The 19,803-nt window shown below is 43.7% G+C and overlaps 1 protein-coding gene across 1 annotated transcript in view; it reads right to left on the bottom strand.

The window, feature by feature from the left end:
• Positions 1–17,410, bottom strand: part of LOC311099640 (RIMS-binding protein 2-like) — a gene marked incomplete at both ends in the record, with an annotated part of 96,399 nt that extends 78,989 nt beyond the window's left edge. The window contains 2 exons of the mRNA XM_084140357.1: positions 6,306–6,449; positions 17,282–17,410. Of these exons, the coding sequence (XP_083996483.1) occupies positions 6,306–6,449; positions 17,282–17,410 (273 nt within the window). The remainder of the gene's footprint in view (positions 1–6,305; positions 6,450–17,281) is intronic.
• Positions 17,411–19,803: the final 2,393 nt, after the last annotated feature.

The raw sequence follows: 19,803 nt of genomic DNA, 5'->3' as shown, positions 1-19,803 counted from the left end.
GGGGGACAGTAACATTAGTAATCTCAAAAAAGTATACTTTAATGAAAATGTTTATTTACAGTACCAGTCAAAAGTTTGGACGCACCTACTCATACAAGGGTTTTTCTTTATTTTGACTATTTTCTACATTGTAGAATAATAGTGAAGACATCAAAACTATGAAATAACACATGGAATCATGTAGTAACCAAAAAAGTGATAAACAAATCAAAATATAGTTTATACTTGAGATTCTTCAAAGTAGCCACCCTTTGCATTGATGACAGCTTTGCATTCTCTCAATCAGCTTCATGAGGTAGTCACCTGGAATGCATTTCAATTAACAGGTGTGCCTTGTTAAAAGTTCATTTGTGGAATTTCTTTCCTTCTTAATGTGTTTGAGCCAATCAGTTGTGTTGTGACAAGGTAGGGGTGGTATACAGAAGATAGCCCTATTATAATTGCAAAAAATAAAGAAAAACCCTTGAATGAGTAGGTGTGTCCAAACTTTTGACTGGTACTGTAATATATATATATATATATATATATATATATATATATATATATATATATATATATATATATATATATATATATATATATATATATATATATATATACTGTGTATATATATACAGTGGGGAGAACAAGTATTTGATACACTGCCGATTTTGCAGGTTTTCCTACTTACAAAGCATGTAGAGGTCTGTAATTTTTATCATAGGTACACTTCAACTGTGAGAGACGAAAATCCAGAAAATCACATTGTATGATTTTAAAGTAATTCATTTGCATTTTATTGCATGACATAAGTATTTGATACATCAGAAAAGCAGAACTTAATATTTGGTACAAAAACCTTTGTTTGCAATTACAGAGATCATACGTTTCCTGTAGGTCTTGACCAGGTTTGCACACACTGCAGCAGGGTCCCACTCCTCCATACAGACCTTCTCTATATCCTTCAGGTTTCGGGGCTGTCGCTGGGCAATACGGACTTTCAGCTCCCTCCAAAGATTTTCTATTGGGTTCAGGTATGGAGACTGGCTAGGCCACTCCAGGACCTTGAGATGCTTCTTACGGAGCCACTCCTTAGTTGCCCTGGCTGTGTGTTTCGGGTCGTTGTCATGCTGGAAGACCCAGCCACGACCCATCTTCAATGCTCTTACTGAGGGAAGGAGGTTGTTGGCCAAGATCTCGCGATACATGGCCCCTTCCATCCTCCCCTCAATACGGTGCAGTCGTCCTGTCCCCTTTGCAGAAAAGCATCCCCAAAGAATGATGTTTCCACCTCCATGCTTCACAGTTGGGATGGTGTTCTTGGGGTTGTACTCATCCTTCTTCTTCCTCCAAACACGGCGAGTGGAGTTTAGACCAGAAAGCTCTATATTTGTCTCATCAGACCACATTACCTTCTCCCATTCCTCCTCTGGATCATCCAGATGGTCATTGGCAAACTTCAGACGGGCCTGGACATGTGCTGGCTTGAGCAGGGGGACCTTGCGTGCGCTGCAGGATTTTAATCCATGACGGCGTAGTGTGTTACTAATGGTTTTCTTTGAGACTGTGGTCCCAGTTCTCTTCAGGTCATTGACCAGGTCCTGCCGTGTAGTTCTGGGCTGATCCCTCACCTTCCTCATGATCATTGATGCCCCACGAGGTGAGATCTTGCATGGAGCCCCAGACCGAGGGTGATTGACCGTCATCTTGAACTTCTTCAATTTTCTAATAATTGCGCCAACAGTTGTTGCCTTCTCACCAAGCTGCTTGCCTATTGTCCTGTAGCCCATCCCAGCCTTGTGCAGGTCTACAATTTTAACCCTGATGTCCTTACACAGCGCTCTGGTCTTGGCCATTGTGGAGAGGTTGGAGTCTGTTTGATTGAGTGTGTGGACAGGTGTCTTTTATACAGGTAACGAGTTCAAACAGGTGCAGTTAATACAGTTAATGAGTGGAGAACAGGAGGGCTTCTTAAAGAAAAACTAACAGGTCTGCGAGAGCCGGAATTCTTACTGGTTGGTAGGTGATCAAATACTTATGTCATGCAATAAAATGCAAATTAATTACTTAAAAATCATACAATGTGATTTTCTGGATTTTTGTTTTAGATTCCGTCTCTCACAGTTGAAGTGTACCTATGATAAAAAATTACAGACCTCTACATGCTTTGTAAGTAGGAAAACCTGCAAAATTGGCAGTGTATCAAATAATTGTCCTCCCCACTGTATATATATAATTTTTTTATGTTTAGCTCACATAATATAACTGAAAAGTATGCATTAAGGTGTCTGTAATATAATAAATGTGGCAAAAAACAAATTAATTAATAAACTCTCCCAAAAAAATTACAATGGTGGGGGAGTGCCAAGATGGAGGCAAGGTGGCTTCAACACAGCGCCCCGTATTAATCTTTTAGTGTATATTTAAATCATTGGGTTACACCCAGAATGCATGGGACTTGGTAGAGGCGTGGTGGGGCTTGGTAAAAAGGTGGTGGGGGGTAGAGAAGGATCCAGATGGGACTGTGCAGAGGAAGGGGGGCAAACACTCAATCCATTGCTTAACTAACCCAACATTTTATGGGTAACTCCTTTCTGTTCCTTCTGTCACCATACTGCTACTGTACAGTCGTGGTCAAAAGTTTTGAGAATGACAAAAATATTATCTTCACAAAGTTCGCTGCTTCAGTGTTATGAGATATTTTAGTCAGATGTTACTATGGTATACTGAAGTATAATTACAAGCATTCCATAAGTGTCAAAGGCTTTTATTGACAATTACATTAAGTTTATGCAAAGAGTCAATATTTGCAGTGTTGACCCATCTTTTTCAAGACCTCTGCAATCCACCCTGGCATGCTGTCAATTAACTTCTGGGCCACATCCTGACTGATGGTAGCCCATTCTTGCATAATCAATGCTTGGAGTTTGTCAGAATGTGTGGGTTTTTGTTTGTCCACCCGCCTCTTGAGGATCGACCACAAGATCTCAATGGGATTAAGGTCTGGGGAGTTTCCTGGCCATGGACCCAAAATGTCGATGTTTTGTTCCCCGAGCCACTTAGTTATTTTGCCTTATGGCAAGGTGCTCCATCATGCTGGAAAAGGCATTGGTCGTCACCAAACTGTTCTTGGATGGTTGGGAGAAGTTGCTCTCGGAGGATGTGTTGGTACCATTCTTTATTCATGGCTGTGTTCTTAGGCAAAATTGTGAGTGAGCCAACTCCCTTGGCTGAGAAGCAACCCCACACATGAATGGTCTCAGGATGCTTTACTGTTGGCATGACACAGGACTGATGGTAGCGCTCACCTTGTCTTCTCCGGACAAGGTGTTTTCCGGATGCCCCAAAAAATCGGAAAGGGGATTCATCAGAGAAAATGACTTTATACCCCAGTCCTCAGCAGTCCAATCCCTGTACCTTTTGCAGAATATCAGTCTGTCCCTGATGTTTTTCCTGGAGAGAAGTGGCTTCTTTGCTGCCCTTCTTGACACCAGGCCATCTCCAAAAGTCTTTGCCTCACTGTGCGTGCAGATGCACTCACACCTGCCTGCTGCCATTCCTGAGCAAGCTCTGCACTGGTGGTGCTCCGATCCCGCAGCTGAATCAACTTTAGGAGACGGTCCTGGCGCTTGCTGGACTTTCTTGGGCGCCCTGACGCCTTCTTCACAACAATGAAACCTCTCTCCTTGAGGTTCTTGATGATCCGATAAATGGTTGATTTAGGTGCAATCTTACTAGCAGCAATATCCTTGCCTGTGAAGCCCTTTTTGTGCAAAGCAATGATGATGGCACGTGTTTCCTTGCAGGTAACCATGGTTAACAGAGGAAGAACAATGATTTCATGAACCACCCTCCTTTTAAAGCTTCCAGTCTGTTATTCTAACTCAATCAGCATGACAGAGTGATCTCCAGCCTTGTCCTCATCAACACTCTCACCTGTGTTAACGAGAGAATCACTGACTTGATGGCAGCTGGTCCTTTTGTGGCAGTGCTGAAATGCAGTGGAAATGTTTTTTGGGGATTAAGTAAATTTTTATGGCAAAGAGGGACTTTGCAATTAATTGCAATTCATCTGATCACTCTTCATGACATTCTGGAGTATTTGCAAATTGCCAACATCAAAATGGAGGCAGCAGACTTTGTGAAAATTAGTATTTGTGTCATTCTCAAAACTTTTGACCATGACTGTATATCTCATTGTTGAATAGAGGAATCATGTCGGCCCTATACATTTTTTCCTCCCTCTTTGAAAATGGGGCTGTACTTTTAGCGATCTCCTGGAGAGGATAATGGATTTATGGAGGCTGCCTGAGAGATAGAGAGAGAAACAGCTGAAAGAGCTCTGATCTGCCTGGGCCAATTCAATTAGGGAGGATGGAGACCTCAGCCAAAGCAGACCGTGACAAAAATCACTTTAGGAAGCCTTCGCCAAAACAATGTGAATTTCCTGGGGGTGACTTCAATGGGATCTAATAGGATTGCAATGTACTCAATTTTAATGGGATATGTTAACCTTGTGATTTTGACTTCATGCATTTGATTAACACACATTAGTGACGGAAATAATGACTCTGGCACTACACTGTCATTAGCCTTGTTAATTAGCTGTTGTTCCAGTTACCATCAATATTGTTCTTATCATGAGGACAATCAAGAGAGTTTTCATCTATATTCTTCGTAGCTGTCTATTTACCACCACAAACTGATGCTGGCACTAAGACCGCACTCAATGAGCTGTATTCGGCCATAAGCAAACAGGAAAACGCTCATCCAGAGGCGGCGCTCCTAGTGCCGGGGACTTTAATGCAGAGAAACTTAAATCTGTTTTACCTTATTTCTACCAGCATGTTAAATGTACAACCAGAGGGAAAAAAACGATAGACCACCTTTACTCCGCACACAGAGATGTGTACAAAGCTCTCCATCGCCCTCCATTTGGCAAATCTGACCATAATTCTACCCTCCTGATTCCTGCTACAAGCAAAAACTAAAGCAGGAAGTACCAGTGACTCAGTCAATAAAAAAGTGATCAGATGAAGCAGATGCTAAGCTACAGGACTGTTTTGCTAGCACAGACCGGAATATGTTCCGGGAAACTTCCGATGGCATTGAGGAGTACACCACATCAGTGACTGGCTTCATCAATAAGTGCATCGATGACGTCGTCCCCACAGTGACTGTACGTACATACCCCAACCAGAAGCCATGGATTACAGGCAACATCTACACTGAGCTAAAGAATAGAGCTGCCGCTTTCAAGGAGTGGGACTCTAACCCAGAAGCTTATAACAAATCCCGCTATGCCCTCCGACGAACCATCAAACAGGCAAAGCGTCAATACAGGACTAAGATTGAATCGTACTACACCGGCTCCGATGCGCGTCAGATGTTGCAGGGCTCACAAACTATTACAGACTACAAAGCCACGAGCTGCCCAGCGACAGGAGCCTACCAGACGAGCGAAATTACTTCTATGCTCGCTTCGAGGCAAGTAACACTGAAACATGCATGAGAGCATCAGTTGTTCCGGATGACTGTGTGATCACGCTCTCCGTAGCCGATGTGAGTAAGACCTTTAAACAGGTCAACATTCACAAGGCCGCAGGGCCAGACGGATTACCAGGACGTGTACTCCGAGCATGCGCTGACCAACTGGCAAGTGTCTTCGCTGACATTTTCAACCTCTCCCTGTTGGAGTCTGTAATACCAACATGTTTCAAGCAGACCACCATAGTCTCTGTGCCCAAGAACACTAAGGTAACCTGCCTAAATGACTACCGACCAGTAGCACTTACCAATCTGTCCCTATCATGCAAGTGGGCCTGTTGCCAGGACAACAGCTTTTGCACCTTCACCCATGGGACCAGGGTGAGCCCCAGAGGACTTCCTCCCCTTCCCCTGTTCTCGTCTATTCTGCTCTTCACTTCTCCTCTATATTTTATACACTCTCCTGACTGCACAATACACAGTGGCATGACAAAGAACACAACATCTGCTTTGCATGAGAGCTTGCCATAAAGACCTTATATGCCATAAAGGAACGAAACATACACTCGCTAGTCTATACAATATACATTCTATGAGGACAAAGATTGTGATCAAAGTAAATGCAGTAAAGAATATGATAAAACATGATCAGGACTTAACCAATGCCTTGAAGGCCCAAACTGAGGGTTATCTGGATAGATGGAGACTGATCAAAAACACAGATATGGTGTAATATGCTGTACTCTGGAGAATAGATGGCCCATAACAGAACACCTTTTAGTGATTGAGTGCTGTCTGGGCTAGTTGTGTGGAGGAGAGAGGCGAAGGTTCAGGCTCACCAGTGTCCTGTACTGCTGTTTCTCCTGGCGAAGGGTGGCCACCTCAAGCTTTAGGGCTCGGTTTCTATCCTCCAGAAGGCGGAAGAGGCTCACGTTGTGGGATGAAAGAACTGTGGAGTGCAGGGGTGTAACCTCATGTCTCAGCTGCAAGAGAAGGAGGGAAAGATATACGCTAGCCAGCAGTCTTATCCTGAATCTCCATGTAGGCTTTTGAAAGAGGAAGCTGAATAGGCTTGTGCCTGGTCAGTATTTGAATGGGAGACCACCTGAGGGAAAAAAACAGGGTGGGGCATTTTGGGTGTTCTAGATTTAGAGGGCCACTAAGAAATCTGGTCTAAGGAGACGACTGCCCTGCAAATCCCTTAAACCAAGGACGTAATAAATTCAATCCAAAAACAGGACCATACCCCAAATGAATGTTTTTAGCATCCCCCAGTGCTACATTTACATTTACATTTTAGTCATTTAGTAGACGCTCTTATCCAGAGCGACTTACAGTTAGTGAGTGCATACACCCCTGTGGGAAGCGAACCCACAACCCTGGCGTTGCAAGCGCCATGCTCTACCAACTGAGCTAGTAACTTCTGTAAGACAACTGTACAGGAAGACATAGGAGATGAGATGATTTCATAACTGCCAGTCTCACATGATGACATGTGTGCCCAGGCATAGCTCCTCCCCAGGAACTGTCATACAGTAGGGAGGGGATAGGGTTGTGACTGTGGCTGTGACTGAATGGAACTAGGGATCCAGGGCAGAGTTGGGCCAGTCTGACGGGACAGCTGACTCAAGGGAACACTAATGCTGCCTCTGTCCCTGTCTGCTGAAATTAGCCACCCTCAAGTGGACATGTCTCCCCCATGACTCTGTCTAAACACTCCATCCCCTCAGGGAGGGAGGTGTGTGTTTATGTGTGTGCGTGCGGTGTGTATGTGCGTATGCGTGTGTGTGTGTGTTAATAGTACAGTCGTATGAAAAAATTTGGGCACCCCTGACAATTTCCATGATTTCCATTTATAAATAATTGGGTGTTTGGATCAGCAATTTAATTTTGATCTATCAAATAACTGATGGACACAGTAATATTTCAGTAGTGAAATGAGGTTTATTGGATTAACAGAAAATGTGCAATATGCATCAAAACGAAATTAGACAGGTGCATACATTTGGGCACCCCAACAGAAAAATCACATCAATATTTAGTAGAGCCTCCTTTTGCTAAAATAACAGCCTCTAGACGCTTCCTATAGCCTCTAATGAGTGTCTGGATTCTGGATGAAGGTATTTTGGACCATTCCTCCTTACAAAACATCTCCACTTCAGTTAGGTTTGATGGTTGCCGAGCATGGACAGCCTGCTTTAAATCATCCCACAGATTCTTAATGATATTCAGGTCTGGGGACTGGGATGGCCATTCCAGAACATTGTACTTGTTCCTCTGCATAAATGCCCGGGTAGATTTTGAGCAGTGTTTTGGGTCGTTGTCTTGTTGAAATATTCAGCCCCGGCGTAACTTCAATTTTGTGTCTGATTCTTCAACATTATTCCCAGGAATCTGCTGATATTGAGTGGAATCCATGCGACCCTCAACTTTAACAATATTCCCAGTACCGGCACTGGCCATACAGCCCCACAGCATGATGGAACCCCCACCAAATTTTACTGTGGGTAGCAAGTGTTTTCTTGGAACGCTGTGTTCTTTTGCCGCCATGCATAACGCCCCTTGTTATGACCAAATAACTCAATCTTTGTTTCATCAGTCCACAGCACCTTATTCCAAAATGAAGCTGGCTTGTCCAAATGTGCGATTGCATACCTCAAGTGACACTGTTTGTGGCGTGTGTGCAGAAAAGGCTTCTTCCGCATCACTCTCCCGTACAGCTTCTCCTTGTGCAAAGTGCGCTGAATTGTTGAACGATGCACAGTGACACCATCTGCAGCAAGATTATGTTGTAGGTCTACGGAGGTGGTCTGTGGGCTGTTTTTGACCGTTCTCACCATCCTTCGCCTTTGCCTCTCCGATATTTTACTTGGCCTGCCACTTCTGGCCTTAACAAGAACTGTGCCTGTGGTCTTCCATTTCCTCAAAATGTTCCTCACAGTGGACACTGACAGCTTACATCTCTGTGATAGCTTTTTGTATCCTTCCCCTAAACCATAATGTTGAACAATCTTTGTTTTCAGGTCATTTGAGAGTTGTTTTGAGGCCCCCATGTTGCCACTCTTCAGAGGAGAGTCAAAGAGAACAACAACTTGCAATTGGCCACCTTAAATACCTTTTCTCATGATTGGATGCATGTGTCTATGAAGTTCAAGGCTTAATGAGCTCACCAAACCAATTGTGTGTTCCAATTAATCAGTGCTAAGTAGTTACAGGTATTCAAATCAACAGAAGGGTGCCCAAATTTTTGCATAGCCTATTTTTCACATCTGATTTAATTTCATACAACTTAATATTGCTACACTAAAAATCTTTGTCTGGACAATACCCCAGTACTCAGCTTTTATTAGAAAATGAATGGCATGCCACTGTGATCATTTTCTGTGACGACAGAGTAAATTATTATGCAGCCTCAGAGGGGTGCCCAAACTTTTTCATACGACTGTAGTTGATGAGCAAACACAGATAAACTCCTCAGACCCACTCACCCCACACACAGCTCTGTGGAAGGAAAAAGCGAGAGACAGGGCCGGCCTGTGAGCCGATGTGACATCCAGGCCTCTCACAAAGCATTTTGGGGGAATGATATAGGACTGGAAGTTGGGCAGCTGCAGTTTGAAATCCCTAGTGAGGTGTAGTGCTCCTGTTGAGCCCCTAAGCGAGGCACTTAGCCAGCTCAGGCACTCCAATATCTAGAGATATAAAAAGCAACGTATCCACCTAGACAAAAGCAACCTGTAGTGCACTACTTTGAAAGCCTTCCCGTACGACGTAATGGCTCCCCCTCTGTCTTCCTGTTCTGTCTAGCTCCCACTCTTATGTGATACATCTTTCTCTCTGAAATGTTTAATGACCATAGTGTATTATGAGAAAAATGTGTCTGAAAGACAAGCTTGTCAGAACATCAATTTACAGTCCCTCTAAAAGCTTTTCAGACAACATAGCTTTGGCCCTTGAGTGACCTCTGATCGGAAGGTCTTCCAACCACACGAACTAAGCCACAATAACACCAAGAGCCAAGACCACAGGTGTGTGTTTTATCTGGGCAATTTATTATTTAATTCCTAAGATATGAACGTGTTTGGGGTCTTAAACTGAACCTTCCAGGGGAGGATTTCCTAATCCTGACATACACACACGGTGCTGTGCAAATCAGTATCACTTACCATTCGAAGACTGATTGTCAGCTGGTACCCACACACAACAGCCCCCCTAACAGACAGACCAACAGCCACAACACCAACCAGGAAAACAGGCAGGAAGCTAGCCAGACAAACCTGCCAGCCTGTGGATCAGCCAACCAGCTCATATAGCAGGAAAAGTGGCAGTTGGACACATATGCGAGACATCTCATTCACAAGCCATTAAGACCAGAGAGAGGGTCGTTCTATGTCATTTCACCAAGCCATGACACCCACCATCTCAGATTGTTCTGAAATTGTTTCTGTAGTTAGAAACGGAGGAGATTATCATTCCTGCAACATTCTTTTGTTGAAATATAATTTGATCTCTGAGAAATTAAGCTAATTGATTGCTCCCAAATTGGCCATTTTAAATATAGTACATAACATCCGATTTGGACCCCAAAAATTCTAACAATGAGTAAGATATAAGGATTCCAAAGAAATTGTCAAAAGCCACCCACGGACCACCCCACGCCAATCTCAACAACGAGTATACAATATAAATTCTCTATGTTTGACAAGTAGCATGGTGTTGCGGCACAGAGTGCTGTTTTTCATCCTATGTAATACATTCTCAATGAATTTGGTGATGGTTTTTTTCTCCTGTTCAGAGAAATTAGTAATTGAAGTTGTTAGATTTAGGTCCCATCCTACATCCTGATATGACCAGGTTCTGACCACTAGATAGTGCTGTTCCTGCTATTAGGTGTGATTTATTTTTATTCCCCGCCCCCCCCTAAATGTTAAAGGGATAGTTCACCCAAAATATAAAATGACATATTGGTTTCCTTACCCTGTAAGCAGTCTATGGACAAGGTACAACAGCACCCCATGCTTTGGTTTTGTTTACCTGGCCACTGTTTCAAATGCATGTCTATATTAACATTTTCACGCATCATATCCAAATCATCTAACATAACATACAGTTACACAATCAATTTTTTGATACTTTAGGATGATTTGAACATGAAGCATGAAAATGCTAATATACAGTGGGGAGAACAAGTATTTGATACACTGCCGATTTTGCAGGTTTTCCTACTTACAAAGCATGTAGAGGTCTGTAATTTTTAGCATAGGTACACTTCAACTGTGAGAGACGGAATCTAAAATTTACATTGTATGATTTTTAAGTAATTCATTTGCATTTTATTGCATGACATAAGTATTTGATACATCAGAAAAGCAGAACTTAATATTTGGTACAGAAACCTTTGTTTGCAATTACAGAGATCATACGTTTCCTGTAGGTCTTGACCAGGTTTGCACACACTGCAGCAGGGATTTTGTCCCACTCCTCCATGCAGACCTTCTCCAGATCCTTCAGGTTTCGGGGCTGTCGCTGGGCAATACGGACTTTCAGCTCCCTCCAAAGATTTTCTATTGGGTTCAGGTCTGGAGACTGGCTAGGCCACTCCAGGACCTTGAGATGCTTCTTACGGAGCCACTCCTTAGTTGCCCTGGCTGTGTGTTTCGGGTCGTTGTCATGCTGGAAGACCCAGCCACGACCCATCTTCAATGCTCTTACTGAGGGAAGGAGGTTGTTGGCCAAGATCTCACGATACATGGCCCCATCCATCCTCCCCTCAATATGGTGCAGTCGTCCTGTCCCCTTTGCAGAAAAGCATCCCCAAATAATGATGTTTCCACCTCCATGCTTCACTGTTGGGATGGTGTTCTTGGGGTTGTACTCATCCTTCTTCTTCCTTCAAACATGGTGAGTGGAGTTTAGACCAAAAAGCTCTATTTTTGTCTCATCAGACCACATGACCTTCTCCCATTCCTCCTCTGGATCATCCAGATGGTCACTGGCAAACTTTAGATGGGCCTGGACATGCGCTGGCTTGAGCAGGGGGACCTTGCGTGCGCTGCAGGATTTTAATCCATGACGGCGTAGTGTGTTACTAATGGTTTTCTTTGAGACTGTGGTCCCAGCTCTCTTCAGGTCATTGACCAGGTCCTGCCGTGAAGTTCTGGGCTGATCCCTCACCTTCCTCATGATCATTGACGCCCCACGAGGTGAGATCTTGCATGGAGCCCCAGACCGAGGGTGATTGACCGTCATCTTGAACTTCTTCCATTTTCTAATAATTGCGCCAACAGTTGTTGCCTTCTCACCAAGCTGCTTGCCTATTGTCCTGTAGCCCATCCCAGCCTTGTGCAGGTCTACAATTGTATCCCTGATGTCCTTACACAGCTCTCTGGTCTTGGCCATTGTGGAGAGGTTGGAGTCTGTTTGATTGAGTGTGTGGACAGGTGTCTTTTATACAGGTAACGAGTTCAAACAGGTTCAGTTAATACAGGTAATGAGTGGAGAACAGGAGGGCTTCTTAAAGTAAAACTAACAGGTCTGTGAGAGCCGGAATTCTTACTGGTTGGTAGGTGATCAAATACTTATGTCATGCGATGAAATGCAAATTAATTACTTAAAAATCATACAATGTGATTTTCTGGATTTTTGTTTTAGATTCCGTCTCTCACAGTTGAAGTGTACCTATGATAAAAATGACAGACCTCTACATGCTTTGTAAGTAGGAAAACCTCCAAAATCGGCAGTGTATCAAATACTTGTTCTCCCCACTGTAGGTACCATTGACTTGCATTGGATTTGTGCCACAAATGCTAAAAAGTTTGAAACAGTGGACAACAAAACCAAAGCATAGGTTGCTGTCGAACCTTGTCCGTAGACTGCATACAGGGCAAGGAACCAATATTAATTTTGTGATTTGGGTGAACTATCCCTTTAACATTGATAAAATAATATAGAATTTAAAAAACAAATAGCAGGAACAGCACCATCTAGTGGTCAGAACCTGGTCATGGCCCTCCTGTAGCTCAGTTGGTAGAGCATGGCGCTTGCAACGCCAGGGTTGTGGGTTCGTTTCCCACGGGGTGCCAGTGTGAAAAATGTATGCACTCACTAACTGTAAGTCACTCTGGATAAGAGTGTCTGCTAAATGACTAAAATATAAATATCAGGATGTAGGATGGGACATAAACCTAACAACTTCAAAGACTAATTTCTCTGAGCAAGGTAAAAAAAATAAACATCACCAAATTCACTGAGAATGCATTACATACGATGAAACAATACTCTGAGACGCAGCTCCATACTACTTGTCAAACATAGAGAAATTATACTGTATACTCGTTGTTGGGTTGGGATTAGCGTGGGTTATGGGGGTCCCTGGGTGGCTTTTGACCATTTCTTTGGAATCCCCATGTCTTACTCATTGGTAGATTTAGATTTGGTTCAAATCGGATGTTATGTACTATATTTATTGAATATTACATGAATCCTTTAATTTAAAATCAATTAGCTTAATTTATCAGAGATCAAATCATATTTCAACAAAATAATGTTGCAGGAATGCTAATCTTATCTGTTTCTAACTACAGAAACTATTTCAGAACAATCTGAGATGGTGGGTGTCGAAATTCTCTTTCTTGTGCTTTTTGAGGTGGAATGACCCGACAATCAGACATCCAACAAACCATCACATCTATCTGAAAAAAGACATATAGGACGAAATTCTACCTTACAAGCCACCTAGGCCTAGAGGAATCCAACCAGCCAGTTGAGTTATCACACACTCAAATGGCTTTGTCCACCAAAATAATATTGAACCTGGTCATATCTGCTCAGGTATATTCAACTCTGCTTTACCTACCCAGTTCCACCCATCCTACCTCTCTAGCCATGAGGAAGCCTCACCCAGCCTATACTCTCCCCACTCCCTCCACAGCCCATGCCAGGTCCTGCTGGCACCAGCCAACCCAGTTAAATGGCATATGGCCCTGCCAAACCCCACACAGCACTGCCTTGCCCTGCCATGCCTAGCTCCATTTAGCCTTAGACAGAAGCACAAAAGCCTGCACGGTCCTACAGACTAACATGTTTAGACCCATGCATGTAGCCTAGACAAGCTCTCCACAGGCCTTCCCAGCTCCATGGAGCCATGGTCCTGTCTAATGTAGCTACTCAGCCTGGCCCAGCCCAGGCTAGAGTGTTTCAGAGCTGCAGTCCCAGCCAAAGCAGTCTGTCTTTCATAACAGCAGAGTAGAGCTGAGGAGGGGCACACAGCAGACAGACACGTCGCTCTCTCTCTGCAACACAGAAGCATCGCCCACGCAAACATGTCAATGGGCAACCGTGTACGAATCACAAACACACAAACACGTAAGCGTGCTAGCACACACACACAAACACACCTGGTTAGTCGTGATATATTCCTCTTCAGTGGATTGAAGAGGGGTGTCATGGATAACATCTGGTTCATGATGCGAGTGCAACCATGTACATAGTCATTGAATACTGGTCACTTGAATAATGTTTACATACTGTTTTACCCAGTTTATATGTATATACTGTATTATAGTCAAGGCTCATCCTATATAACTACTGCAGTACACACCTTTTCTATTCATATTCTGTCCATACACTCCATTATATACACTACATTACCAAAAGTATGTGGACACCTGCTTGTCGAACATCTCATTCCAAAATGGGTATTAATATGGAATTGGTCCCCCCTTTGCTGCTATAACAGCCTCCACTCTTCTGGGAAGGCTTTCCACTAGATGTTGGAACATTGCTGCAGGTACTTCCTTCCATTCAACCACAAGAGCATTAGTGAGGTCGGGCACTGATGTTGGGCGACAGGCCTGGCTCTCAGGCGGCTTTCCAATTCATCCCAAAGGTGTTCGATGGGGTTGAGATCAGGGCTCTGTGCAGGCCAGTCAAGCTCTTCTACGCCGATCTCGACAAACCATTTCTCTATGGACCTCGCTTTGTGCATGGGGGCATTGTCATGCTAAAACAGGAAGGGGCCTTCACCAAACTCTTGCCACAAAGTTGGAAGAACAGAATCGTCTAGAATGTCATTGCTGTAGCGTTAAAAGATTTCCCTTCACTGGAACTAAGGGGCCTAGCACGAACCATGAAAAACAGCCCCAGACCATTATTCCTCCTCCACCAAACTTTACAGCTGGCACTATGCATTCGGAAAGGTAGCATTCTTCTGGCATCCGCCAAACCCAGATTTGTCCGTCGGACTTCCAGATGGTGAAGTGTGATTCATCACTCCAGAAAACGCATTTCCACTGCTCCATAGTCCAATGGCAGTGAGCTTTCACCACTCCAGCCGACGCTTGGCATTGCACATGGTGATCTTAGGCTTGTGTGCGGCTGCTCAGCCATGGAAACCCATTTCATGAAGCTCCCTACGAACAGTTATTGTGCTGACGCAGATTGGAACTCGGTAGTGAGTGTTGCAACCGACGACAGACGATTTTTACGCGCTAAGCGCTTCAGCACTCGGCGGTCCCGTTCTGTGAGATTGTGTGGCCTACCACTTTGCGGCTGAACCGTTGTTGCTCCTAGACGATTCCACTTCACAATAACAGCACTTACAGTTAACCGGGGCAGCTCTAGCAGGGCAGAAATTTGACAAACTGACTTGTAGGAAAAGTGGCATCCTTTGACGTTGAAAGTCACTCAGCTCTTCAGTAACGCCATTCTAGTGCCAATGTTTGTCTACAGAGATTGCATGGCTGTGTGCTCGAATTTTATACACCTGCCAGCAACGGGTGTGGCTGAAATAGCCGAATCCACTAATTTGAAGGGATGTCCACATATTGTTTTAGATATAGTGTACATATATATTTATATTCCGGACTCTGACATTACCCGTTCTGATATTTCTTAATTCATTTATTTAAATTTTTTTGGATTTGTGTGTATTGTTTTGTATTGTTAGGTATTACTGCACTGTTGAAGTTAGAAACATAAGCATTTCGTTGCACCTGCGATAACATCTGCAAAATATGTGAACGTGACCAATACATTTTGATTTGATTTTGATTTGTGTGTGTTTAGTGTAAGCATGCATGTATATGCCTATGCTTTTGCGGAAATGTGTATGCTGCATTTTGCTAAAGAATATGGCAATAACAATTCCAGCTGAGACAGTGGCACAACACTAGTGGTGCAGAGGGTAAAAAAGCTCCCTACCTCAAAGGCAGCTCCCCCTTTGTGTCAAAACGACTGTATCCTCCCTCTCCTTCACATCACCGGCCGGCAAGGGTGACGCGGCAGTGGTGTGTGTGTGTGCCTACGAGCGTGTGCAGCGTGAGCGTTCCCCAGGCTTAGCCGAACGGAGAGCCAAAAGACAGATAGCGCGAGAGCCTCTCAGCCCTCTCAGAGGAAAACTCAAGCAACAACACACCCTCCGAGAGTCAGATACATACTAGTGCTCTCTAACACACATACACCATCTCTGTCACTTGCTTGTGTTCCCACTCTCTCTCGCGCTCTCTCCTCCTTAGTAGCGCTCTCAGGTTCTCGACCACGACACACTCAATCACTCCCCTACTCTACTTCTCCGTCTCTCTTTCTCTCTCTCCCTTCCCTCTCTTTCTCTCACGCGCATGCTCAGTGCAGTCCACATCCCTCCTCTTCATCCCAGTCACAAGAATTCACATACACAAACCAACTGAAGTGTGTCAGCATTCATATAATTGGCCTATGTAAATGATTGCATCATGGATGAGCGTTTCCTTTACACGCATCTCCTACCTGCAGCCGTCCCTGAGCAGCCCTCACACCCCTGTCTCGCACTCTCCATCTCTCTCTCTCTTCCTAAAACAGAGAAATGCATGACCTGAGCCCACTGCGTCAATGGATTCCTCCCCTGGATCACTTAACTTTGCTCAATGCTGCTTTTTCCATCCTCTTAGCCATGATTCATATCATTCCCCCCCATTCAAACACTGACATACATCCCTCACTTTTTTTTCTCGATTCCTTTATGCATGTATTTTTTAACTGCTACGTAACCTCTCCTTATCATAGGTTTGGTATAGTGGGATGTCTAAAAGACACTTATGCTAAAGTACTGGAGGACATGGACCAATTGAAAAAAACAAAAACCAGAGGACAGACCCAATCAAAACTAACCGTCACCTTGACAGACCAATAAGCATCAGTGCCCTCTCAGCCCTCCCCAATCCCAGATCATACCTCTAAAAGCAGAGTGGTGTTTTTAGAGAGATTACAACATAACAGCAGCAGGTATTGGTTAGCCATTAGCAGATCTCTATGTTACAGGGATGGAGAGGGAGAGAAAAAAAACTCACTCTCCTCCGCTCTGTGGCCTAGCAACACCAACTGCTTTGAGTGTACACACTCCCTCTCGCTCTCTCTCTTTCTCTCTGTCCTTAGATACAGTTCTTTATAAGCCAGTTGGTTTTCAGGCACAATGCAAAACCTAGTTGGGATTGGACAGCCAAATTCCAACCACTCCCATTAAAATGTAAATGAGTCTGAGGAAGCAAGGTGCCATTTGACAAGACATTCTAGCCACACCCACTGAAGATGCTAATAACACGTCAACAAGGATTTCACCCTTTTTCTTCCTCTGATTGGTGAATCCAGACAATGCTTTTTACCATAGGGTCATTGGTGCTTTCAGAGAGCTATGCTGTCCTCTACTGGACACATTGACAATTGACTTATAGTCAATAACAAGGATATGCATACCTTTTCAATATAACCCAAATTGTAACATAAAATGTCAAGGCAAGGTCAGAAGAAGACCAAAAGTGAGCTCACGTGGGCAGAGCCTTACCTTCCCTTGGGCCTGCAGGTGATGGGAGTTCCTGGCAGCGATGATTGACAGCTGTCTCTGGATCCACAGCAGCTCTGCCTGAGACTGTCTCAGAATCTCCTCAATGTCACTTGACCTGTGACCTCGCATGATGTCCTGGCAGTCTGGCACACACACATCGTAAATCACAAAGAGACACACACAGATGTGGATGCTGTAAACACACACACACGCACACAGGCAAACACAGACACACCACAAATATAGAGTTTGTATATTTAAAAACAGACTCATGCTCACACACATGCACACACCTGCATTACTAGCTACACCTGCATTACTAGCTGTTTGGGGTTTTAGGCTGGGTTTCTGTACAGCACTTCGAGATATTAGCTGATGTAAGAAGGGCTATATAAAATAAAATTGATTGATTGATTGATACACAATACGGCTTCATCCCTAGATAAGGTGTAAATCCAATGACCTGGTGCTCAAGCCTTTCACCTCCTTGTAACACAGATACCTGTTCTTAGTTTACCAGTGCTGCTGCCATGCATCCAGAGCTCCCTGGCTATCCCCATAACAGGCCGCTTCTGCTGCTCGCTACACCCACTCACTGACTGACTGACTGTGTGTGTATGTGTGAGTGTGTGTACAGACACAGAGGCAGGCTGGGATTATTAATGTATTCTCCAGTCCGTTATATAAGAGGGAGCAGGGGGATTATTGTATCACAGCACTACAATGACAGGAGAAACCGCTGGAGCCAGGTCAGCTTTTATCAGCCACAACTAAATCTACCTCTCCATCCCTCCGCTCTGCTCCTGTCCTCCTTCTTCCATCCACTCACTGTCATTAGCCATCACAAACACCATTGTATGGTGACTGACAGGGTTAAGAGGGTTAATTAAGCAATTAGGCCTGGATAAAGCCCTTAGCCGTGTCATATTGGACATATATCACAAACCCCCAAGGTGCCTTATTGCTATTATAAACTGGTTACCAACATAATTGGAAGAGTAAAAATAAATGTTTTGTCATACCCGTGGTATACGGTCTGATATTGGCTTTCAACCAATCAGCATTCAGGGCTCGAACCACCCAGATTATAATGGCCAGTATACTACGGCTAAGGGTTGCTCTTAGACACAACACTAATACTGCTTATATCCCTGGGAGAATTATACAGATTAGGCTACAAAGACCACAGGATACATCATGATATGGAAGATTCTCACGCAGGTTTTATATAATCTGTTATCAGTACTCAGATGCTCCTTGGCTTAATCTCAAAATAATGGTTTATTTTATAAGGGTCTTTACAATAGCTGTTCGAAATTAGAAATGTAATTTGTCTGCCTAAATGCTACAGTACTGTATGTATTGTAGTCAGCACTTTTTTCACTACCACAAGAACAACACTAGATGACAACTTGGTCTCACAATTTCTGAGAATTTTCATTTTAGGTCCTAAATTTGATTGATTTCACAGATAACACTGAAATGCTGCTCTCATTCATACACACTCACACACACATCCTCAGTCTGTGTGACACATAGTTGGCAGTGACCCATCAGTCTAACATTGATCTTACCTTGAGGATGAAAGTATCTCCAGGCTCAGATAAGAGAATCCCTCCTTTACACCAGTGAAGGCTTCCGCTCTAGGACGTTCCCATTAACTATTTTTTCTCCAGATGCTGGGGTTTCTTACAGCAGGGCTTTACTACCTGGTGAGAAAGCAAACATCAGTCTATACATTCACCCTATTAGTCATCTAGAACATTTCCATGTTCTACTCTCTCACTGAATAATGCCATTCTATCATGTGACTCTTTAGCCTAGAATAGAATTACAGTTGAGCAATGTGAAATGTAATCCTATTTAAAACTGACGCCAATATTTTGTGCCTTTAAAAAAAGATGGCTTAGAGGAGAGCTGTCCTGTTACCCCAAACCAAAGCAGACTGCCTTCCCTTTCAACCTTGCACACACACGCAAACTGCACGCATGCACACTCATACACATACTCTGCCAAATTCATACACACCTCACAGCTTCTTAATGACTCACCTTGGACAACTTTTGTATTGCTGCAGGGAGAAGGAGAAACAGAGAGCTCGGGGTCGTTTTTAAACGACAGGAAATGAAATGCGTACCTCATTCCGTTTCAAATTAGACCCCATGTCATGCCTGCTGAACATGACCATGGTGTATTGTTGTAGGCATGAAACATGAATGTCCCCACAGCATTTAGGTAATAAGAATTGAAAAGCAATGAAGTTAACACATACACTACGTATACAAAAGTATATGGACATCCATTTAAATTAGTGGATTTGGCTATTTCAGCCACACCCGTTGCTGACAGGTGTATAAAATCGAGCACAAAGCCATGCAATCTCCATAGACAAACATTGGCAGTAGAATGGCGTTACTGAAGAGCTCAGTGACTTTCAACGTGGCACCGTCATAGGATGCCACTTTTCCAACAAGTCAGTTCGTCAAATTTCTGCCCTGCTAGAGCTGCCCCGATCAACTGTA

This window comes from Coregonus lavaretus (genome assembly GCF_964263955.1).
Source record: "Coregonus lavaretus genome assembly, chromosome: 24".
In the NCBI taxonomy this organism is placed as follows: domain Eukaryota; kingdom Metazoa; phylum Chordata; class Actinopteri; order Salmoniformes; family Salmonidae; genus Coregonus; species Coregonus lavaretus.
The sequence above is the reverse complement of the archived record's forward strand: the minus strand, read 5'-3'. Positions and strand labels throughout refer to the sequence as shown.